Below are 25,472 nucleotides of genomic sequence, written 5' to 3' on the forward strand. Positions count from 1 at the left end.
GATCGATAATGATGAACAAGATGTTACACCCTTAATTTCTTTAAGTGATACTGTATTGAAACCTCCTCAGTTTGAAGAACCAATTGATCAACCACAAAAACAATATGTCAAAAATTCTAGCCAGATAATCAACCAGAACCATAACAACCAAGGAGATCTGATAGACCAAGAAAATCTACATCAAATTGAGATTATGTGTATTTACAGGAAGTAGATTTTGACATTGGAGATTAAGCTGATCCAACGAGTTTTAAATAAGCTATGAAGAGTCATAATGCAGACAAATGGAGGGAAGCAATATTAAATGAACTCGAAAGCATGAAGAATAATCAAGTATGAGAATTAGTTGAACCTCACAAGAACCAGAAATTGGTAGGCTCGAAATAGGAGTTTAAAACAAAAAAGGATAAGGATGGAAAAATCAAAAGATTTAAGGCTAGATTGGTTGCAAAAGGATTCACCCAAAGGAAGGGAATTGACTACATTAAGAAGTTTCCTATAGTTTTCACCAAAGATTCTTTCTGCATAATTATGGCATTAGTGGTGCATTATGACTTGCTCTTACATCAAATGGATAAACTGCCTTCTTGAATGGTGAATTTAAAGAAGCAAATTACATGAGGCAACTTGAAGGGTTTGCAAAGGAAGGAAAAGAGCATACCGTTTGCAAACTTGACAATGCGATTTATGGACTGAAGCAAGCATGCATGAGGTGGTATTTAAAATCCCATCAAACTATCTCATCTTGCAATTTTGAAGAGAACCTTGTTAATCAATGCATTTATCTAAAGAAGTATGGGAGTTGATTTATTTTTTTGGTGTTGTATGTCAATGATATACTTTTGGCTATAAATGACCACAATTTATTAAAGGATACTAAGGAGCTACTTTCAAACAATTTTGAGATAAAGGATTTGGGAGAAGCTGCTTTTGTGTTAGGTATTGAGATTCAGAGACACACAGCTTGAGGTCTACTCGGCTTGTCGCAAAAAACATACATTGAAAGGGTACACGAGCGTTTTGACATGAGTATGTGTTCTTGACAGAAAGTTTTGTTAGCTATAGGAGATTTGAAGAACGAGCATTGCCCTACGAATAAGAAAGAAGAAGCTGAGATGAGAAACAAGACGTATGCTTCTCTAGTTGGAAGCATTATGTACGTACAAGTATGTACAAGGCCAGACCTAACCTTATACATTAGCAAGATGGGGAGATTTCAGCCAAATCCAGGAACGCAATATTGGATAGCTGGAAAGAAGATTCTAAGGTATCTACAGAGACCAAAGGATTACATATTGATTTACAAACGTATTGAGAATTTAGAGCTTGTTGGTTATGCTAATGCGAATCTTGGAAAAGCAAAGGATGATTACATCTCTGCTTCAAGTTTTCTTTTCAAGATGGCAGGAGCAGCTGTTGCTTGGAAGAGTGCTAAACAATCTGGTGTTTCAAGTTCAACTACGTTTTCAAAGTACATAGTTTGCTATGAAGCCACTTCTCATGCAGTATGGCTAAGGAATTTTATCAAAGACATTAAGGTGGTGGACTCGATTTCAAGACTAGTGCAGATATACAATGACAACACTGCGGTTGTTTTTCACTTCATGAACAACAAGATGTCGTTTGGACTTCAGCCCATTGACATAAAGTATTTAATAGTAAGGGAGAAGGTAGCAGATAAACTAGTCAGGTTTGATCATATCAGAACTCAAGATATGACTGCAGATCCGTTTACAAAGTTTATGCCTTTAGAAGAGTTTTTGAGACATGTTGAGAGCATGTGATTACTTCCTAGCTATGATGCTGCAATCTAGTGGGAGTCTTGTTTCCCATTCTGATAGGTTTCTAGTATGTCTAATTTTGCTATTTTTTGGATTGAGGGATTTACATTTAAGGATGTTAATTTGGTTGACAGTTTTGATTATTGAATAATTTCTACCATTTTTACTATTTAAGTGTTTAAACTTATTATGCATTTTGTTTATGTATGTGAGTTTATGGTTTCTTTGAGATACTATTATTTTAATAACATTACGGATTAGTACATGTTAAGGTTCATGTTTGTAGGTGCTTCATATGTTTTGAGATTGCATTATGTGATTATAGATGGCCTGTTTTTGATAAGGGGGAGTAGTGCTTGTCTATAGTTCGTTTTGTCTAACCGCTTTTCACTATAGCTTGAAGGGAAGGACTTAACTGTTTTAAACTCATGGCCAATAAAGATTATCAAACTTTTGCAATACGGAAGCTTAGTGCTCTAGTGTTTGATGTAGTAGGAGAATGTAATATTCCTATTTAGATCAGTGCACTAGATACTAAGTTATATTAGGTTTGATAAGAGTTTAAATTAGGTTATACCTTGAGGCCCAAAACCTTGTGAAATAGGGAAAGTTTGAAGCCAATTAAAAGGGTCCTATTTATTTCCTTTTGCGTGAACCGTTGCTTGATGGGCTTAGAGTGTTAGTCAAGTCGGGCCTTGGTGATGAGTAGAGACGGCTTGACCTATCCCTATATAAGCTTAAGATCCTACTCTCATCATACATGTTCTCTAACCTAATCTCATAATTAAGAGAGAGCTGAAATAGTTTTTTAGATAGAGCAAAAGTCTTGAGTTGTTCGTGTCTTTTGTTAGAGTTGCTCCTGCTGCTGCTGCAATTAAATGAGTTCAGAGATCGTGTACTCAAAGAAGATGCCGTTAGGTATGTCTTCTATGTATTTCAAGTTGTGTGAAAGATCATGGACATTATATAGAAATCTAACACATTAGTTATGAATGCATCTGTGCTGTCCAAAGCGTTATCTGTTGCGACACCACTGCTTCTAGTAGAAGTCTCTTGTTGCGGCTGCAAAATACATTTTGCGTTCTTAAAAGTTTTACAATGCGCCAGCTGATAGCTGATGGTTGACGGCTGAATTTAACTGTAAAAGTTTGTGCCACAATGCTACGCATTCGGCACAGAATTTCCGAACACAAGTCAAGGTTCAGAATTCCGCAGCTCCCTGTTTGGTGGTTCTGGGTGAAACATTCAGTACATGGAGTCTGAACACTTCGTCAAAGTGTGACTTCCAAGAACTGTAACAAATTTTAGTTCAAGTTCATGAATTTTTTTGTCTCCCTCACTACTTGCAGAAACAAATACATACGTTTGGTAACATGCTATCGAAACTCAACCGTTCAGCCGAGCATCGGTCCCGGATTTTTCAAGTATTGTTCATAATAAAGATGATTAGGAGAAATTCTAAACGTTGCTCATGTTTCTTTTTTTGATGGAGCAATGCTAGATATTTGCGCTTTCTTACTACATTATTTCACCACATCATGTGAAGGTGTAATTAACAGATGACTGTACCCAAAAATAATAATTAACAGTTGTCATAAAAATAATTAACATCATACATTATGTTGGAGAGCATACAGATTGGAAAGAATTTCTCCTTTCCTGTTTTTCGTTTACTTAAGACACTGACATAAATTAATTATCTTTTACAGTGTTCAAAGAATAACAAAATAAATTACATTGATAAACTGAAAAAAGAAATCAGTCTAGGAAGGTTCTCAAGAGCCAACGTGAAAATTGCACCAAATACAAAAATCAAAATGAAAGCTAATATTATTTTTCCAATGTACATAAAATTGATTTCTGGTTTCGATACCCTCTTTGGAACACGTAACTTGTCAGAACGCTACAAAAAAAAAAAAACAGAAATATAAATTAATACAAGCTAAAATTTGAACAATTGGTAAAGAGAACTTTCGATCTTAGGAAAGGCCAATCTCACCCCCTCAAAGGCAACACATTACTGTAAATCAATAGATATACTTGTTAAAAACATTTTACATTGTAGATTCACTTTTCTTGGAACAAAAAGTTAAAAAGAAAATATAACTAGATCTAGAACAAAACCCACTCATTCCAATGTGCAAGCACAATTTTTATTTTTAATTTTTTTTGGGTTCTAAGGGAGCCGAAGCTCAGAAACAAAACTACATAGACAGACTTCTGGGTCTAGCAACCCCACTCAAATCTTCCAGTAGATAATGTCCAAAACCTTCAAGCACAATTTTTCACTCATCAACATCACAAACAAGTTTTTCTCCATGAGGAGAAATGTAATAGTAGATTTCATGGCATCATGATTACTTAACCAGTTCAGACCAAAACAAAAACTTAATCAGTGTTGTCAAAGGCACTCAGTGAGGCTTTGAGGCCTGGTGAGAAAACCATTCGTGGGTAATATGAGTTTACTAGAGCTTTTATTGCATAAGCAAAAAGCATAGGAACATGAGGTACTTGCCTGATAAAGTTTGTGTGTTAATGCATGAGATGCAGTTGAAAATAGTCAGTGAAAATTAATAATTCATCAGATTGTAGCAGCCTAGCAGGTCTAACTCTAAAATGACTCAGTGCTGAAGTCAAAAGTCATGTAATCTACTTCTAAAATGAACTAAATTTGCTAATTAGACATTGCAATACTATCTCTAAGTATCTTCTGCACTAAAAGATGGTGTTTACTTAAGTTTTGCAATTTTATGTTAAAATTCTATGTTTCTATGCTGGCATTTTCCTATCCAAACTTGTGTTGTTAGTATAGTGTCTCCAGTCATGTTGTGAAGAAGTCTACTGGAGAAGCTCCGTGAAGGTTTTCAAGTATTGGTGAACACAAGCCTAGTGATTTATATTCATATTGAAGCCTCTTAGTATAGCAATCTTATCTTACATATTCAGGAAGGTAACAGTTATTTAGAGACCTAAAGTTTATACAAACTAGGTGGTAAAACCGTTAAAACATGTTTATGAACATGTTTCGCAGGATATTTTGTCTGCATTAGTCACTTGAGAAAGTTCCCAATTTTCAACTGATGTCATCAATAACTTTTGAACACTGCTCCGAAAAGTGGCTAGCTCAGTTTGTATTGATCTAGTCTGCTTTTACTATTGAAAGCCTTCTTCCAATAGATGATTTCTGGAACATAAACAAGATGCTCCTAGAAGAATTTTCCTGTATGAACTCGGTTCTTGCATTTAAATTTTGCTCTGTGACTAATGAACTTTTAAGATGCTTCTAAATCTTCATTTTTCTTTATTTTTATTATTATTGCTATTTTTTGCTTGTTCACGATCACAGTTCCAAGCATTTTCTTAGACCAACCAAATAGCAGTTCATTACCGTTATCAATGCTCCATATAAGAATTTTCACACTGCATCTCCTTCCATGCATTATTTATTTAGGTTTCCTAAGCAACTTCGATGACACTACTACTGAGCTTGAATTCAAGAGTCAAAACTAACTCGTGGAGATATATCGATTTATCGCCAGACTCCTTGTGACTTTCCTCATGGCCACTCTAATTTTTTCCTTCCGAGCCCTGGAATTGACCTTCCAAATAAGACCCACTGGAACTGTCTGAGGAATATATCTAATCTTGAATTTAGTCCCATGTTTTCTTCCTATGAAATGTCTATCTTGACTAGAAAATTCCATAAAGCCATCACAGGCTTCACTAATCAAAATAAGAAATCGACTGAATCCATTCATCATTCAATTTTGATTTGCTTTCTTGGTAAGAAAAAATTTTCCTTTAGGAACCACTACAAACAAATGTCCAGTTCAAACTCATCTATGCTTTAAATCTCAGAACAAAATTCTCAACTCACTAAACTTGCACAAACAAAACATATAGAAAACTTTACCATTACTCGAGGAAGTGGCATTGCCATTGGCCTTCCAACCCCTTGTCCACCTCCAATCCCTATACTTGAACAAAACCCAAAATTCATTACAACTCACAATTCAACCATTTTTAACAAAACCCAATAAAATAACTAAATTTGATTTCAATGATTAAACAACCAATTACCAGAAGAATCCACTTGGGAAACGGTCTGTAACCTCCAGCCATTGCCATAATCGACGAGAGCCGAGCTGGGTCCAAAACTGATGGGCTCTTCTCCTTCTTTAAAGGCTTCAATATGCACAGCAAGTGGGTCCCCCAAACCCAATTTCTTGTTTATCAGTGAGACTGCAAAACCTGCCTCTGTCCCCTTCGCGAAGCGGCGTTTCATGCCTGAACTCTGACATTTGACCTCCAGAAACTATCAAAAATTCAAATGATCAGATTCTCATAAAAATTCGATCGAACTGTGTAATATCTATACCTATAACGAGAGAGAGAGACTACCGGAGGAGGACTTGGAGCTTCTGCTTCGTCCATGAAAGAGAGGGCAATTGTTTGCAATTGAAAGCAGGTAACTTCACGGAGGGGTTCAACTGAAAGCAGGTAATTTGTAAAGCAAGATAATGACACAACTATAAATTATAATGGTGTTCGGATTGTAATTTGGCCTGGCATTATAATAGTACAGATATTCTATACAATGTTCGATAGATGGACTAAATTTAATATCATGTTTGTTTCATTTAATTCTAGTCTTAGATGAGATTGCTAATACCAGGCTCAGCAAAAATACCTCCTTAGGAGGAGACTACTAAGCCCATGAAGAAAAGGAGGATTAGCTAGTCTTATGTTCACCAATGTATAAGATGCATATATTATATTGTAATACTAATAACATATATTACTATTATTATTACTAGCTTCTCTGCACGTGCTTCCGCGCATGCGAGAGGTTTTTTTTTAAAAAAATTTAAATTTATTTTAAAATTAAAAAAGATAATGGATATTTGTGTTCCATAAAAATAGGACCCATTATCTGAATTTTTTTTTTAATTTTAATTTTTTTAATACGAAAAATTATGAATTTACCATATTATCCTCATTTAATTAATAATTTCAATTCTTAATGTTTGCATTAACCAAGGACATTTTCTGGTATTTTGAATGTTTCACGATTCTCTGCCTTTTGCTTTATATATACTAGCAGCGCTTGCAAGAAGGTTTTTTTTTTTTTAATTTTAAATTAAAATTTATTTTAGAATTAAAAAAATAATGAGTAGTTGTGTTCCATAAAAATAGGATTCATTATCTGATTTTAATTTTAATTTTTTTAAATATGAAATGTGTGAATTTACTATATTATCCTCATTTAATTAATAATTTTAATTTTTAATGTTTGCATTAACTAAGGACATTTTCTGGTATTTTCAATGTTTCACCATTCTCTACATTTTACTTTATATATACTAGCCTCTCTGCACGCGCTTCCGCTCTTGCGAGAGGTTTTTTTAAAAAAATAAGTAAATTTATTTTAGAATTAAAAAAGATAATGGGTAGTTGTGTTCCATAAAAATAGGATCCATTATCTGCTTTTTCTTTTTCTTTTAATTTTTTTAAATATGAAAAAGTGTGAATTTACCATATTATCCTCATTTAATTAATAATTTGAATTCTTAATGTTTGCATTAACTAAGGGCATTTTCTGGTATTTTGAATGTTTCACCATTCTCTGCCTTTTGCTTTATATATATAGATAGATTATTATTATTATTATTACATACACATATACTATAATGTACATATATACATGTATATACACATATACATGTATATATATATATAAACACATATATATATATAATATATATATAAATACATATAGATATATACACATATATTAATATTATAATATACTCATATACACATATATATTAATAAAATAGCATACATGTATACATGTATATATGTAATATATATTATATTATATATTAATGTACATATATACACGTATATACATGTATATATATAAACACATATATACATATATAATATATAAATGCATATAGATATATACACGTATATTATTATTATAATATACCCATATACACATACATATTAATATTATAATAATAGCATACATGTATATTAGTAATATATATATAAAAGTATATATACATATATGTGTATATATATTATACCCATGTATGTATTATAATATACATATAGACACGTATATACACATATACATTATATATTTATACTATATGTATATATATTATAACAGAGAGCTTCCATTGAGGGATCCCTCAAATAAGCTTATTTGAGGGACACCCCTTGTAGGCCCCACTCCGGATTGTATTTCACTAATCCAAACCGTCTATTTTGTAGATACTCATTCAAAGATCATCTCTACAAAAAATCACTTGAATCCGATATCATTTGACCACTCAATTAAGTTATTGAAATTTTAGCATTTTCTTGAAGCACCGTGTTCATTGATTTTGTAAGACACAATTGGATGTCGAAACGGTTTCCGATTTGTCTAATTTTTTGTAAGGATGATCTATAAATGAAGACCTAAAAAATAAATGGTTTGGATCATTGGGAAAAAAATTGTAGGGTACCCTAAATGGCGTCCCTCAAATAAAATTATTTGAGGGATCCCTCAATAGAAGGGGACTGTATATTATAATATACATATATACATGTATATTATTATTATAACATACCCATATATATTATCTATTATAATATACATACATATATATTATATATTATAATATACATACATATACATAATTTGTATTATACACATGTACATTATAATATACATATATACACCTATATACACTTATATATATGTATGTACTTTTATATTATTTAAAATATATAATATTATTATAATATATTTATATACATGTATACACACATAAATGTTATATATATATATATTTATGTATGTATATATACATATATATTATATATATTATAAAATACATATATACATATATATAGATATTTTTTAAAAATAAAAAAATTCTAGTCCTAGTCCAAGTATACACCAAACGTAGGATAAGTGTTATCCAATTTAGACCAAGCCAAGTCAAGCCAAGCCAGTCCCTAAGCATAGTCCATGCCAAGACAGTCCTGTGTACCAAACGAGTCCGTGCTAGGTTGTCGTTCAATTTATTTTTCTTCTTAGTTTTACATTAATACCCTTAGCCATTCTGGTGATTTTTTCTTTCAATTTTATGCGCGATGTGTCATTGTTTTCTCTTTAAAGTATGTGACACGGACATCTATATATCTAAAGTAAAAGACAGAGAATGGTAAAATATTTAGAATACCTGAAAATATCCTTAGTTGATGCAAATATTAAGATTTGAACTTATTAATTAAATGAGGATAATATAGTAAATTTATACTTTTTTATATTAAAATTAAAAAAATAAATAAATAATGAATCCTATTTTTATAAAAAAATAACTACTTATTATCTTTTTTAATTCTAAAATAAATTAAAAATTAAAACAAAAAATGCGGAGAGGCTAGTTATAATAGTAAAAATATAGATTATGGGGCAGATTCAAATTAAAATTACCTTATTGTTCTTGGGGTTAAAATTGTCAGATAAAACAGTAAGCCAAAACGAAAGAGAACACGGCGTTGCTTTGTTCGAGCGGTTGCAGAACGTTGCAGTCACTGAAGTTCTCCATTCCCCGCTAGAAGCAACCAGTTTCCCGGCCATTCTTTCTCCTCATTTTCAATTTCTCCTCAGATACAGTTCTCAAAGAACGTTGCAGTTTCATTTGAAAAGTCATGGCATGGCAATCTTTTACCATTTCAGAGTTTTGACGGATGTCCAAGGACCTTATCAAGTTTCAGCTTTACGGCCACTCTCTTGAGCTTGGGATTTGTTATGGTTTTTCTCTCGCTCATATATTTTTCCCCCAATGCCTAATTGGATTGTGGGGTTTTTTTTTTTTGGGTGTCAATATTTCTATCTTATTACTATGAATATTTTTACTTTGTGTTTAGGTTTGATTCTTTTTGGGTAAAATTCTTCATTTCGATCGACAACCTCAACAGGGTAGGTGAAGGGGTGGAGCCTGAGCTTGAGACAGGCGTCCCATTTGGTTTGTTATCTTCATTACCTTCTGGTTTTGCTTCTTCTTTTACTTCTCTGTTTGTTTCTGATTGCTTTTTGTTTCACTTCTTTGTTTGTGACTGTGTGAGTAAGGATCCATTGAAATTATTACCTTTTATCAAACTCTCATGCGTTGCCTCAGTTACAAGTTTACAAGAAATGATTAAACATCCAGAGAGAGATAAAGGATGAGTTTAATATTGTTTAATTTTCTGTGTAAGGGTATTGATTTTACTAATAACTGCATACTGTAATAGTAGGAGCCAATGAATTAGCTTAAAGCCTTAAACTTGTTTTCTGAAGTTCTTTGTCATTCCTTCCTAACATAGTCCAATAAATTGCCCTGAAATTATCCTTTTGTCTATTTAATGGTTTTCCTTCTCTTTGGACATGCCATTGAATACAAGATTTTCTTAATATTTACTTTCTCTTTGTTTGCAGATATGCTGCCAGTAGTGAATTTCAAGTGACATCTGGCACTCTTCAAACATGTCATGGTCAAGGGTTTGTAAAAGAGCCCTTCCCCTCTTGCCTTACTTCAAGAACCCACAGCATATCACATGTGAATCCAGGTATGTTGCTTGCTTACACAATGTTGTTAGAGCAGAAAACTTGGTGGATTCCATCTACCTTTGGCATGAAAGTTGAATGTTTGTTGTTGATGAATGATGATTCAGATGCATACCTTTCATTGGAGGTTGTAGTACTAGTAGTAGTGCATATCAGAGGCATTTTAGCCACGGTAGTCCTATTTGGCGCTTCAAGCTAGGCACATTTGACAAGTGCGGTCAGCTTCCTCCATTTGCTTCTCAATCTTTGTTGAGAATCCAGCGGCCCTATTCTGCTCAGGCTATCACACAACAGAAATCACGCAAGATGCTGTTGTACCTTACGGGTTTGGTGTTTGCAATGGTGGCAAGCAGTTATGCAGCTGTTCCTCTCTACAGAAGATTCTGCCAAGCTACTGGATATGGAGGCACTGTTCAACGTCGTGAGGTCTGAATCTCTTATCTCATTTGGGCTTTAATGTTTGTTTGTTTTTTCCCCAATTTGATTGATTACAACTAAGGCATTGCGGTTTTGCTTTCTGTAGAGTGTTGAGCAGAAGATTGCTCGGCATGCTAAGGATGGCACAGTCACTACAAGGTCTGCTTTCTGCTTCTATAGTAGCTTGTCTTCTTCTTATGTTTGCACAAGTTAATTAAATCGTTATTTGTTATTCTGTTGTTGATTTTTCCTCTCCACAACTAGCCTAAGATATTAATAAATGAATTTTTGCTAGGTGACGACCCCTGTCCTAATTATACACTACTTCCACTCAACTTCAAAAGTTTTTATGTGAACTTTTGTTTTGTTTCTATCTTATGAAAACCTTATTCTTATATTAGTTTTTTTTTTCTTTCTGAAAAGATGTTATTCTCCAATATGTATTATTCTATGACTTGGATTAAAGGAAGATCCGAGTATTAATATTTCCATATGATATCCTCCTGCAGGGAGATTGTGGTTCAGTTCAATGCTGATGTGGCTGATGGAATGCAATGGAAGTTTATTCCTACACAAAGAGAGGTTTTTCTCATACAATATGGTTATTTATTGGGTCAATTTCAGTTTGGTACTCTGAACTTTCACCCAAAAGGCATGTGACCACTCCAACCCCAACCCTACCTAAACCCCAACCCATATAACCATCAGCCAAATTCAAACCCCAACCCTCTTTGTCTGGATGATTCCTTGATTTGGTTGCTGAATAAAAAAATTTGAAACGTTCATCCTCCACTGATCCCAAATTCCCAGAGCCAAACAAAAGGCTTATCCCAAATTTTCTGCGTGGTAGTGGATCATGAGAACACCACTATCCCCAATTTTTTCACAAAATTTTTTCAAAATAAAAACAAGAGTGACATCCAAATTTTCTGATCTAGTCGATGGCGTGCGGGAGGCCAAATCTTCTTGTTGTGGTGGAAAGGAGGGTGGGGGTCACACCCTGGGGTGGGAGTTGGGGAAGAGGTCAGGGGAGAGAGGGTGAGGAGGAGGGGTTGTGATTGGTGTGGGATGGTGAGGGTGAGGATGAGGAGGGGTTGGTGGCTGTGTCGGTTTTATCGTTTAGGTGGGATTGGGGTTGGAGTGGTGTTGGTGAGGGTGGTTTGGGTGGTGGTTGTAGTCCGAGGGTAGAATTAAGGAAGGAGGAGAACCATTTGAGTAAACATTCAGGGTACTAAACTGAAATTGACCCTTATTTATTCGTAATGTGCATTATTGTTCTTGCTACAATTTTGATGCTTTACCTAACGTTCTTGCTTTATTTCTGGAAGGTAAGGGTCAAACCTGGAGAAAGTGCACTTGCTTTTTATACTGCTGAAAATCGAAGCTCAACTCCAATAGTTGGTGTCTCTACGTATAATGTTACCCCTATGAAGGTACTGCTCGATATTTTTAGTGTCTTGTTATGTGGGTTCTAATTGGATTTCTTGATTCTGAGATGAACAATGTTTCAGTGTGTTATTTTTATTGGTTCCATAAACGATTGATTATCTAGCTCTCACGTAACTAAGTTGCTGATTTATTTTACTTAGATGTTGACTATCTTTGGAGCTTTAATGTTCTAAAATGTTTATTTGAGCATCTTGACTAGACTGTTTATGGCAGTCTGACTTAGATGGCACCTTTGAGCTAAAGATTTTTATTTATATGTTTCTATGCAGACTGTAATATTTATCCACTCTAATTCTCTTTGCGCTTCTTCTTTTGGTGGTTCATGTTCAAAAATTAAGATATAAAAATAACAATGTTGACTGAAAGAAGTGAAAGGGGTTTAGATCCTTCTTTTGTTGTTTCTGAGGGAGTGATGCTAGTATCAGATGCGTTGCTCTTGAAGATATTAATTTCTCTCTCTCTCTCTCTCTCTCTCGTAATTCAATATACCTATAGATTATCCAGTGGTAAGTTGATGTCACCTTCAGCACAAGAACCCGAAGGATATGTTTTTCCACTCTTTATCATCTACATTTTTCTCAAAACTGAACAGTGTACTTTCTCCACTGGGTCATCAAGTTGCATCTTAGTTCCTTTCCCTCCCTCCCTTTTCTTTTGAAAGTTAGAAATATTTGAATTGTAGAATTTGTTTTGTTTCTACCTATCCGTATTTGAATAGTCAGTGGAGGTGCAGCCACAGCCTTCATAAATGTTTATATTTGAGGCTTGGCTAAGCATTCTTTCATTTGGGGTTAGTTGTCAGGTTGTGGAAACATGATGTCATTGGAGGGTAACTGTAAAGTTGCTGCATTATGCTGTCATCTAGTATTTAATTCCTGAAAAATTACAATGCTTATAAGCTTGTAACCAGAGACAGGTGGTAACAGAAAATGGAATGTTCGGTCAAGAGAATATGATTATGAGATGAGCTAGAGATTTGTCCTATGTTTAGCAACACTAATTGAGATGACTCTAAACAATGTGGTGAAATTTTTCATTGCCCTCTACTTTCGACCATAGTTTATATTGTTGCCAAAGAAAAAAGTACGAAACCGAGTTCGTGATCAAGACATAACAAACTCATCCACATGATCCCGATCTTTTGGGACCGGTGTGGTTTCTTGAGATATAGTGTCTGAGGATAATGAAGGAATAACATAGAAACACTGCATATGAAATCAATGCCAGCCCAAGGAAACATTTGAAAGATGCCTTGACAAATTGTTGGTGTTTTAAGCGGATCATAGGCCTAACTATATCTTGGATTTGAAAACAGATTTGGGCAGGGAAAATGACTAATCATGAGAAACAACTCTGAAATCAAGAGCACTTATGACGAGGCGAGGGTTTATGTCAGTTTTAGTCAGAGATACAGCTCCTGAAATCATGAGGAAGAAATGAGCAGGTTTTTTAAAATATAAGATTGTGGTAAATTTACTTTCCATGAGATTTAGTTACAAGATTGTTAACGCGTGCATGAATATGACCTAGATTTGTTTGATTTCCAAGAAACCCCCATATTTGAGAGTAAAGAATTACTGACCCATCAGCTTGGTCATAAGTTTGCGGTAAAGTTGCTATCTATGAGATTGAGGGAGTGTGTAGCCTAAACATATGTTCACTTTATTGGTTAAAAAGTCATGCCTACTATTTTGGTATTGCATATTTAAATAACCTCAGATTTCTGTAAGTTGTCCAGAGACTTATAAGTTTTGTATTGTAGATAATGTTATAAGTTTTGTATTTTCGAATATAGTACGTAGAAAGCCCTGCTTCTATGAGTGTTATGCATTCCACTTTAGAATCCTGGACTAGAGATAATTGTTGATTTCCTTTTTCCAGTAGTGTTTCATATCTATTTTCCGGAAGTGATAATTAATTCTTCTTTTTTTCTCCAGGCTGCAGTTTACTTCAATAAAATCCAGTGTTTTTGCTTTGAGGAGCAGCGCCTTCTTCCGGGGGAGCAGATTGACATGCCTGTAAGTAGCGTTGTATGAATCAGTAATTGTTTTCGAAGGAAAATCATTCTACTAAGGGACATCTTTCTTTTGCAGGTGTTCTTTTATATCGACCCTGAGTTTGAAACAGATCCAAGAATGGATGGTATCAATAACATAATTTTGTCCTACACATTTTTCAAGGTTTCAGAGGAATAAAGATGATCTGCCATTTCAATAATTGTGAAGATTGTCACAAAGTTACATAAGCGACCATACTCAAAACATCAAGGAAGAAAGAGGACAACAGAAGATCTTTATATGTCAATATTTGGTGCTTTTTATTTTAAAATTCATATTTATTTCAGATCACGTTTCCTCAGTAGGTTACACGAGATTTCATGACATGAAAAACTGAGGACAACATGCATTGGAAAGATTTAAAGGAAGAGATCAAGATTTTGACAATAACACTACATTGGTTGGAAATACTAGATATAATGTATTTTTTATCAATTTGAAAATGACTAGAGACAATGAATAATATGTCGGTGAATTTTATTCTTCTCATACATAACTTATGCATTGTTCTCAAGTAGCGTACATGAGCTTAGTCAAGTTGTCTAGAGCAGATGTACTCCCCACTCTACACTTAAGGTTGAACTTTCATGGCATCTTGGTAGTGTGTTTGTGTATGAGAAACTCCCTCACCCTTATAGTTTAGACTATCGTTTGCATTAAAAAAGAATCGAAGTCAAAACCAATTTAATTACTAAAAACTCTCTCTCTCTCTCTCTTCCGCCCCCAACTCCCCCGGTGGCCCCTGCGGCACGGGCAGTATTGGATTTTTAACACTATTCATAAAAATAATTTTAGGAAGTTATAAAGAGAGTTCCCATTTTTTCTCCAAGTTAAGCAACATATCCATATTATGCCTCAGCACATGAAATATAGGCATTTGGCTAGTCTAGCCTTAAATGGTAGAAAACAAAATTCCAGGACGAGTATTGCAAACAAGTGCAAGGAAGAAAAACACAGAAAGAAAAGATTTTTCTAACTATATGCTAATTACTAATGTCAGTACAAGTAGCTGTAGGATGGATCACACTACTGTTTGAGCTCAAATGCCAATAGGAGAACAAACAGAAGCAAAATCTTTCTGCTCTTTTGTTCGAAACGATTTTCCATCTTCATGCATTCAAGGGCCCATACTGATCTTCTTCTTACCTTTGTTCTGCTTTCCATTTCCCTTCTTGTTCTCTCTGAACACATGGCCACCAGAGCTGCGGTCTCTAGATGGAGTTGCATGTAACAAATGCTTCACATCAAGTACACCATTTCTAAAGCGACCTTCACTCGCTTTCAGAACCCTGTTCTCAGGCCTTTGCTTCTCCATTGATCTTTTAGAACCACCACTGAAATTGCCACCAAAACGTCCAAGAACCATATTCTATGCAGATTGATTATTGGGTTAGTAAAAGTTGACCATGCTTCCCCATTCAACAAGGGCAATGGAAGAGAATAATCACCTGTTCAAGCATTTTTTTCTCCCTTTCCTTTTGATTCTTCATTACCACTCTTGCTATACTTAGAGGAAGTCTCTGCTTCTTTGGAGGCTGTTTCAAGGGCAAGCACACATGAATATTTCTGGAATGCATGCAAATGAATATTTCTGGAAACTGGAAAGCGTGCAAATGAATAAATACACAACCATAGTTGAAGGAAGCAGTGCTACTAGGAGCTCAGTGTACAACTGAAGGAAACCAATGTCCTATTTCTGTTAATGAGCTGTGTGCTTTACACTGATATTAGCACCATCTGTTTTATTGAACTAAAGTAATAACCTAAACAACGGTATGTCACAGCCAATCACCAGCCACTGAAAACGCGATTGGAACCACCGCATCCACATTAACAGAACAAAACCATCATCATAACAGGCAACACACCTTAAAAACTAACTGCTATAAGCTACATGAGCCCTTCAATCCACATTAAGCTAAAATGATGGACCATCTCTAAACTCATTAGAACTCAAAGCTTAATATTAATTTCAAGAATGAACTTTTTCCATGGTCAATTATCCAAGCAAGTATTTATACCTTATGAGGTACCTTAGCCTTTCAAATCATCATGGATGGGTTGAATTTAGGAGGAGATGAGTCATCAATAAACTAGCCCGAATAGGATTTACATGCAAAAGATGCTAGAGGATTCAATTGTATCATGATGATTGTGACATGAGATTTTCGATTGAAGGAGGTAATTATCAAACTGGCTACAGGTACATGACAACAAAGCTTGTAAAGTGTGGAAATAATAGGCACTATGGAAATTCTCCCGCTCACTTATCTTTCCAATAGTGAATCCTTTTCCCATTCCCACAACAAACCAGAACTCAAAAGAAAGCAGTGCATAGCTTAGCTTAATATGTTACTTTTGAATAAAATCAGAGCAAAGGTCCATACCTTTCCTCCTAGAGAAATCACTTTCCTATTCTCCAACTCCTTCCTTTGCTTCCATGTCATATGAGAAGAACCTGCAATGCAAAAATTTGAAGTGAAAAAGCAGACTAAAACTAGCTTTAACACAACAGAAAAGGCACACATTCAAACATATGAAGTTGTTCTATCATAATACTTACTTAATAAGTTCAATGCACAAATCATGAAGATTGATATCTCATTAATACTTTCCTATCTTTTATATATATATAGGGGGCGGATCAATGACACTATGTTTTTGACACAAGTTTTGACACAAATTGTAATCAAGTATAACTTTATTTCCCGGCTCATGAAATGCCTCACGCACAACCTAATATGGTTGAATCCAATTTCCCCACATCCTAACTAAGCAAGGTGTAGCAGTTTATTATAGATTAAGACATATTTTACTCATCACATCATGGCTTTTCTACTGTAAGACCTCTTCCTAAGAATCTTCCAAAATATAAATATGATTTTGCAGATATGTACACATTCTCTCAAGAAGGAAAACTTTAGCAATACTATTGTTTCACAAAGATATAAACAAAAATATCTCTTCACTTCCCAGTAATAATATATACCAACAATTAGTATAGATGATTACGAGAAAAAACCTCCATGGTAACAGGTGGACTGGTAAATGGTACCCCTTCACACTGTAAATAAATCTTGATCATTCATAGGGTAAAGGAGTTTTCCCTCATGCTTTAAATTTTGTTAACAACTATATCCATTTTGAACTGAACAACGACGCAATTGCAGTTTTCTTAACTAACTATTTACTAGAATATAACCATGCCTCAAGTTTAATTGTGACACCTCAAAGGTTCCAAATCTTCCGTACACCTTGATACCAATGAGACCCATGGATTTCAGAATCCAAATTCAGTTGTTAATGAACCCTAATTAGACAGAACTGTATGTAAATTTAGAAGAATCAAGTTCAAACTCATGAAAGATCCCTCCAACCTTTTGAATTCTAGTGCATCTAACCATGTATGACATATTCCATAACCTCTTGATTAATAGCTCTTATGAAACATCTTTGGTGGACCCTAACTCTCCAACTAGAGCATCTCGAGTCTAGTCAATTTTTGATTCGTAGTTTGATTAAACTAAGACTTTAAGTCCATCAAATGCCATGATAGACTTGCAAAGCAAGAATGCAGTCCTGGACATGCAACAGAACTTGATTAAGCAAGAAACTAGCTCCATATTCACATGCTTAAGAGATTGTTGCTATATAAGCAAACATATACTTCACTCTGTTAGGTGTCAGTGCTGATTTCCTGATTCAATGACAATCTCAAATAAGCTCGAAATACAATCCATTCACTTCTAACACATATCCATAATCACAGCACAGAGAACACAAGTTCATCAAGAAGTTTGAAATTGATTTCAAGATACTGCTGAGAATCTAAAACTGGAGCAATGTACTTTTTGACACTACAGTTTCTTAAATAATTCAGGTCATCCAAGCCCGAAACTGACCAACATAATCACTATATGCCAATCCTTTACAAACTAGCATGTCTGCGTCATGTAGGACGAACCTAGTTTCATTACAACTATTTTCTCATATTATGCTGGTTGATTTTACAAGGAAGATGCAAAATAATCAGTTTAGAATAATTCAAAATTTTTTTTATCAGTTTTCACAATATACATAATATTATCACTGTATCAGCAAGAATCACAAAATTAAGAGCATAGTTAAACAAACAGAGCTACCAATAGGGTTACAGGTGCTTTTTTCCGTTGACAACCTTCCATTAAAACAACAAAAGAAATTGGATGAATCATGAATGTGAAAAACAAGAGACAAATACACATACCCAAAAGCTCAATCTGTTTCGAAATCTTCCTCATGTCCATTTTTTGGATCTCGGTGGCAATTTCTTGGTTATCAGTGACCATGTTTTGGTCCTTCCTATCCTTTTGTCTCGTAAAGGGTCTCCCTTTGTTTCTTCCCTTATTCTTATGCATATTTTGGTCTTCTTCGAACAATTTGAAGGAACAAAGTATTGCACAATTTTGTAAAACCCAATAACCTGCCAGGGAGAAACACAGCCCTCAGAGGTTGAGGTCAGACTACATAGCCTTTTGTGTGTGTACAGTGTGTGTGTGTTTGTGTCTTCACATTTCATTTTCTCAAATGAAAACCACAAATTAAAATTAAAATTAAATGAAATACCTAATGCACTTTACCAGCCTATAGGATGAAGCACGAATTTGAAATAAATAAATAGAAAAAATAACCTCAAGCACTTCCACCAAACGAACCACGGAAGGTGAAGCACAATTTTAAATTTAAAAAATATATATATGAAAGATGACAGAATGTGATTCCACTCTGTATGTTTTGATCAAAACACAACAATCAAACATACAGAAAAACAAAATTAACAAAAAAACCCAGGTAAATGACATGAAATTTATACAAAGAAATGCATCGATTTCAAAGGCAAAACCCAAAAACCTATGCACATCTCCCTTTTTTCCTTTCTAAGAGTCTTTCTCAAACACTCTGCTTTGCCACAGCAATGGTAAAACCCAAAAACAGTCCAAATTCAATCAACCTAAATTAAAACAGTCCAAAAACACGAACTCTGAAACACCCACTTATTCAAACAGTAAAAACAAAGAAATAAAATCAGAAATAAAGAAAAATTCAGAAACTTCCATACCTTTAATGGAAAGCCAGAGGCAGTGAGATGAAAGTGGAGGGTGGCAGTACTAGAGAACTGATGCAGTGAAATTGAGAGAGGAGGGAGGAGGCGGAGCAAGAGTTGAGAGAGAGTATGAATCGCGCGAAAAAGAAAAAAAGTGAAAACTAAAACGAGCGGCAGTACTAGAGAACATATGTCAGTTTATGAGTTCCCCACAACAATGACAGCATACTATAGAGCCCACTAGGGGTGGCATTTTAAACCGAAAAACCGAAAAATCGCAAAAATCAACCGATATTTTACCGCAATAAAACCGCAATCGCGGTAAACCGAACCGCAATCGCGGTATTAAGAACCGAACCGCATTTACGGTTGCGGTTGCGGTATTTGATTTTCAAAATTTGCGGTTACCGCAAACCGCAAAGTATAGCCGCACGGCTATACTCTATGAATAATTAAGTAAAATTGTAAACCCTTATCTTCTCTTGAATTGGTGGAAAGGGAACCAAACAAGATATCATATTCTTTCACAAGTTGCCAAGGATATCTTTGCAATTCCAAGTTCTACGGTTGCTAGTGAAAATGCTTTTAGCCTAGGCAAGAGGATTGTGGATCCTTTTAGAAGCTCTTTGCATCCTAAAATGGTAGAGGCATTAGTGTGTACTAGTGATTGGCTTAGAGCGGACGAATTTTCCTTTTACAAGGAACCAACAGATGATGAGGTTGAATTCTACAAGGAAATGGAAGATATGACAACTTGTAAGTAATTAATTTATTTATGCTAATGTTATTTGTGCTTCTTCTTATAATAAAATGTACTAAACTATGTTGTTTTATTTGTAGATAGCATTGGTGCTCAAACAATACAAAGGGGTTCTTCAAATCCACTCACCACCAACACTTGAGTTTGTAACATTGGTGTATTGCATTTTTCCTTTTAGTTTGTAACTTTAATTAACTGTGAATTGGATTTTTCTTTTTAGTTGTAACTTTAATTCATTTTGCTTTTGGTTTGTAAATTTAAAGGATTTGGAATTGGAATGCTTGAGAAGTTTAACTTTAATTGGAATGTTTGGAATTGTAACTTTAATTTTCTTAGGTTGTGAATGCTTGAGAATTGGAATCGATTGTGAATTTATATATGCTTGAGAAATTGAGGTTGTGTATTTATTTATTTAGGTTGTAAATTTATATTTTTGTGAATGCTTGAGAATTTGCGGTTTTAAACCGCAAATTCGTGGTAACCGACCGCATTTTTGCGGTTTACCGCAATGCGGTAAACCGCAAAACGCGGTCGGTTTGCGGTTTCAAAAATCACCAAACCGCAAATAGTCGGTCGGTTTGCGGTTTGAGTAAAAATTCGCGGTTACCGAACCGCAACCACCCCTAGAGCCCACCAACACAAAAAATATAGGGAAATAGCTCTAAATGCCACATTTTTTTATAATTTTTTTTGAAAATACCACTTTTCTCCAATTTTTTTGCAACTATCACCTATAAATATATATTTGTTGTCCACTTATTGCACACATATCACTTTTCTCTGAAAATTAGTTCTCTCTCTCTCCATCTAGCTAACTACGCATCTTCACACGAAGAAGAAGATGAAGAACAACCTACAGAACCCACAGCTTTGGCCCCAAAACCCAGTTCTTCCTCTTCCTCTCTATTTTCTTCTCTACCCAAATCCAAACCCCAATTTCGTCTCTCTTTGAATCCCTTCTACAACCTAAACAAACCCAAACAAAACCATTTTTTCTGAATATGACAGCATGTGTTGGCATTAGGTGGCCATTGTTTGAGCATTTTGGTCCAATTTTGGGGGGTTTTGAAGTCTGGGTTTACATGCCCTCTTCAAGAACAGCTTCTCCAGAAAATGAATTGTTGGGAATATGTAAGTTTTGATGTTAAATTGAACTAACTACGCATCTTCTCACGAAGAAGAAGATCAAGAACAACCTAAAAAACCCACAGCTTTGCCCTCAAAACCCAATTCTTCCTCTTCCTCTTTGTTTTCTTTTCTACCCAAATCCAAACCCCAATTTCGTCTCTCTTCGAATCCCTTTTGCAACATAAACAAACCCAAACAAAACCATCTTTTCTGAATATGATAGCATGTGTTGGCATTGGGTGGCCATTGTTTGAGCATTTTGGTCCCAATTTTGGGGGGTTTTGAAGTCTGGGTTTACATGCCCTCTTCAAGAACAGCAATCGTATTGTGATTTTATTGCGGTTGTATTGTAGTCGTATTACTTTTGTATTGCTATGGTATTGTTGTTATATTGATTTGTTTTTTTGGTGTTTTATTGATATGTTACTGTAATTTAATAGGAATATATGTTGATATTATTTTTCTTTATCTGCTTGTGATTTGAGTAGGAGTTGAGATTATTCCTGGCTGAAGTATTATTTACGATCTCTCTCTCTCTCTCTCTCTGCTCTTTGTATTTTTCTCAACATTTATGTGTTAATTTAATGTCTGGCATTGTTTTGGAACCATAATCATTGTCAATCTAATTGTTTCTTTAAAAGATTGCTGTGAAATTGTTACTTCATTTTCTTCTTTCCTTCGTTTTAAGATATTTTTGTTTGGAGAAAAAGAACTCTGTTTTTGTAATCTAAAAGACTAGGTATCTATGTCCCACATCTTGGGACTAATTGAATGTTCTTGTTGATATTGAAAGGAAGCTGGCATCTTTGGTTGAAAAAATGAAGGTGTTACTGCTGAAGTAATTTCTACTTGATTTCAATTTGCCTATAAAACTTGTTGACTGGTGCTCAACAAGTTGGTTTTTGTAGTTTGAGTTGGCATATAATTTAGGTTCGTTTTTTTCATGTGAGTGTTTTAATGGATTGGATCTTTTACCTGTATGTTTGTCAAATCTCAATCATGTTTCTGAGATGAGTTGTGCAGTAGTGTTGGTTGAAAATTAATATGTTATTTATTCATTAAAAGCATATTGTTTCCTGATGGTGAGTACTTGACCAAATTATAATTTGCTGCAGTTTTGTCTTGACAATTTATGTTTCTCTCTCTTTTTCTTTTCAAATTGCACAAGGAAAAAGCCACACCCAACTCATTTCCCTGTGAAGAACAAATTTGAGGTTAACAATTACACAATGTGTTTTAGCTGGTTTGTGCAGACATTGATGTGCAAGTCATACACTGGCATTGGAGACCATTTTGTGCATAATGTAATGTGTAGACAAGGAGTTCTTTGAGATGCCTTCTGAAGAGTAAAGCAAAGCTTCTATTATGAAAATGCTAAGCAAACTTGCAGCAAACTGTACACATCATTGATTATACTTCTTATTAGGCCCTAAGAATTAGTAAGGACATAAGATATCATGTATTCTTCTTGTGGAGCCGTATGTTTCTAATATTTGTGTAATGTACTTGATATTATTTTTGAGGTCATTATTATAATGATATGAAATTTTCATACATGGTCATTATTTTTTATGTACTATTTATTATATGTAGCAACTGAATATTGTAATAGTTCAACAATTAGAACAATATATAATATGGGATGGGAAAGAGAGTACAAAGACGTCCATACAGTACTTGTTTATTGTCATTTTATTACTTTTGCATTGGTTGTCTATTGCCGCTTTATTGATTGTTTATTGCTTCATATTGCTTTTGTATTGCATGTATATTGCCACTTTATAATCTACATGACATTATAATGGAGTCGAAGCAACTATGGATATCGTTAAAATTAACCATTCTTATATTATCGTCTTTTATGTTTCAAAACTGTCGTATACGTGACTGCCATATCTTGCTCAAGATCCCAAAGTTTTCAAGTAAATTGAATTAAAATTTCATTTAATGGTATCAAAATAATTACATGGTCTCCTATACAATAATATTCAATACAAGTTTTTTATTTCATGTAATCTTAAAAAATGACCAAGTATCTCAAGAATTAACAAATTGAAAACAAAAATCTCCTATTTAATTGTTGAATTTACATGAAGCATCATCCCTTTTACTCTTGTAGCTGCTCAAGCCTAGTCCCCCTTCAAAAGTCATGATCCAAAATCCACTAGCTGACTAGTCTCTCCAATCTATCAAAATATTTCATTCATTTATAGAATATAAGATAAACAAACCGAAAAACATGAAGCTCTCGAAGGCAAATATTTCATTCATTGATAGAATCTAAGATATTTAATGAGTATACTTCCATACAAAGTCATCAATTATTTTCATCAAATGCAGAATGACATGTCAACCATTGTGTTTTCACCCCACAAATTTGCTAATTTGAAGCACAATGACATCTTCTAAATATACACTCTAGCTATGTTCAACTATATGTTTGTTATGTATAAGCTTTTCATAATTTCTTGTCATTTAAAAACTTTTGTTGGTATTGAACTCAAGACACCAATGAAAACATTTTGAGGCAGTTTGAATACGTACAACAGAGCAAACTATCACAATTGAAGAATACCCCTTACCCAAGATGTGTCACATAGATACACTGCTGGCATACAAGACTTTTCAAATTTTAGACAGCCAAAGTTTAAGTGCAAAAGTAGTAAACTGACATACATAAAGTCTGGATCTTGTTGATCAAAAAACACTCACCATGAGTACCTAGTCTTTTAGATTACAAAACAGAGTTCTTTTTCTCCAAACAAAAATATCTTAAAACAAAGGAAAGAAGAAAATGAAATAACAATTTCACAGCAATCTTTTAAAGAAACAATGAGATTAACAATGATTATGGTTCCAAAACAATGCCAGACATTAAATTAACACATAAATGTTGAGAAAAATACAAAGAGCAGAGAGAGAGAGAGAGAGAGAGAGAGAGAGAGTGATCGCAAATAATACTTCAGCCAAGAATAATCTCAACTCCTACTCAAATCACAAGCAAATAAAGAAAAATAATATCAACATATATTCCTATTAAATTACAGTAACATATCAATAAAACACCAAAAAAATCAATATAACAACAATACCATAGCAATACAAAAGCAATACGACTACAATACAACCGCAATAAAATCACAATACGATTGCTATTCTTGAAGAGGGCATGTAAACCCAAACTTCAAAACCCCCCAAAATTGGACCAAAATGCTCAAACAATGGCCACCTAATGCCAACACATGCTGTCATATTCAGAAAAGATGGTTTTGTTTGGGTTTGTTTAGGTTGCAAAAGGGATTCAAAGAGGGACGAAATTGGGATTTGGATTTGGGTAGAAAAGAAAACAAAGAGGAAGAACTGGGTTTTGAGCGCAAATCTGTGGGTTTTGTAGGTTGTTCTTGATCTTCTTCTTCGTGAGAAGATGCTTAGTTAGTTCAATTTAACATCAAAACTTACATATTCCCAACAATTCACTTTCTGGAGAAGCTGTTCTTGAAGAGGGCATGTAAACCCAGACTTTAAAACCACCCAAAATTGGACCAAAATGCTCAAACAATGGCCACCCAATGCCAACACATGCTGTCATATTCAGAAAAGATGGTTTTGTTTGGGTTTATTTAGGTTGCAGAAAGGATTCGAAGAGAGACGAAATTGGGGTTTGGATTTGGGTAGAGAAGAAAACAGAGAGGAAGAGGAAGAACTGGGTTTTGAGGGCAAAGTTGTGGGTTCTGTAGGTTGTTCTTGATCTTCTTCTTCGTGAGAAGATGCGTAGTTAGCTAGATGGAGAGAGAGAGAGAGAGAGAGAACTAAATTTCAGAGAAAAGTGATATGTGTGCAATAAGTGGACAATAAATATATATTTATAGGTGATAGTTGCAAAAAAATTGGAGAGAGGTGGTATTTTCAGAAAAAATTATAAAAAGGGTGGCATTTAGAGCTATTTCCCAAAAATATAAATAAACGGAAGAACTTGAAACCATTACCCAATCAAAAATCTTCTAACACAGCTTTATTTACCAAAAATCTTCCAACACAATAATGGACGACAACTTAGATGGAACAGCAGTTTCAAAGAATAAGATCTTTTTTTTTTTTTTCATTCTTGGGAAAAGAGAAGCCGCATATTTGGAGCTAATGATACCTTCCCTCTTTTCTTGTCTTGTAACTAAAAGAGAACTAA

The 25,472-nt window shown here is 34.4% G+C and overlaps 3 protein-coding genes across 6 annotated transcripts; 1 reads left to right on the forward strand and 2 right to left on the reverse strand.

The window, feature by feature from the left end:
• LOC18769701 lies at positions 3,358-6,371 on the reverse strand. Its single transcript, XM_007202617.2, has 4 exons — positions 6,183-6,371; positions 5,862-6,096; positions 5,695-5,753; positions 3,358-3,684 (listed from the first exon to the last, which is right to left on the reverse strand). Exons 1-4 carry the CDS (start codon positions 6,213-6,215, stop codon positions 3,514-3,516), a joined length of 498 nt encoding a protein of 165 aa, XP_007202679.1. The 5' UTR covers positions 6,216-6,371; the 3' UTR covers positions 3,358-3,513.
• Positions 9,320-14,809, forward strand: LOC18771760 (cytochrome c oxidase assembly protein COX11, mitochondrial). Of its 4 annotated transcripts, none has more exons than XR_002272714.1 (9): positions 9,320-9,600; positions 9,717-9,814; positions 10,267-10,397; positions 10,503-10,821; positions 10,919-10,971; positions 11,322-11,394; positions 12,141-12,245; positions 13,577-13,705; positions 14,199-14,281. XR_002272714.1 is itself a non-coding variant. In XM_020569361.1 (9 exons), exons 3-9 carry the CDS (start codon positions 10,315-10,317, stop codon positions 14,454-14,456), a joined length of 816 nt encoding a protein of 271 aa, XP_020424950.1. In that variant the 5' UTR covers positions 9,322-9,600; positions 9,717-9,768; positions 10,267-10,314; the 3' UTR covers positions 14,457-14,809. The 4 variants fall into 4 exon arrangements, 2 of the variants coding, with proteins under 2 accessions (XP_020424950.1, XP_007202655.2); XR_002272715.1 differs by having other exon boundaries at positions 13,577-13,728; positions 14,199-14,278; XM_020569361.1 differs by lacking the exon at positions 13,577-13,705 and adding an exon at positions 14,355-14,809 and having other exon boundaries at positions 9,322-9,600; positions 9,717-9,768; positions 14,199-14,279.
• On the reverse strand, positions 15,108-19,605 carry LOC18770587. The gene is made up of 5 exons (XM_007204698.2): positions 19,417-19,605; positions 18,565-18,780; positions 16,706-16,776; positions 15,767-15,853; positions 15,108-15,687 (listed from the first exon to the last, which is right to left on the reverse strand). Exons 2-5 carry the CDS (start codon positions 18,713-18,715, stop codon positions 15,436-15,438), a joined length of 561 nt encoding a protein of 186 aa, XP_007204760.2. The 5' UTR covers positions 18,716-18,780; positions 19,417-19,605; the 3' UTR covers positions 15,108-15,435.

Source organism: Prunus persica, chromosome G7, assembly GCF_000346465.2.
Source record: "Prunus persica cultivar Lovell chromosome G7, Prunus_persica_NCBIv2, whole genome shotgun sequence".
NCBI classification, from domain to species: Eukaryota; Viridiplantae; Streptophyta; class Magnoliopsida; order Rosales; family Rosaceae; genus Prunus; species Prunus persica.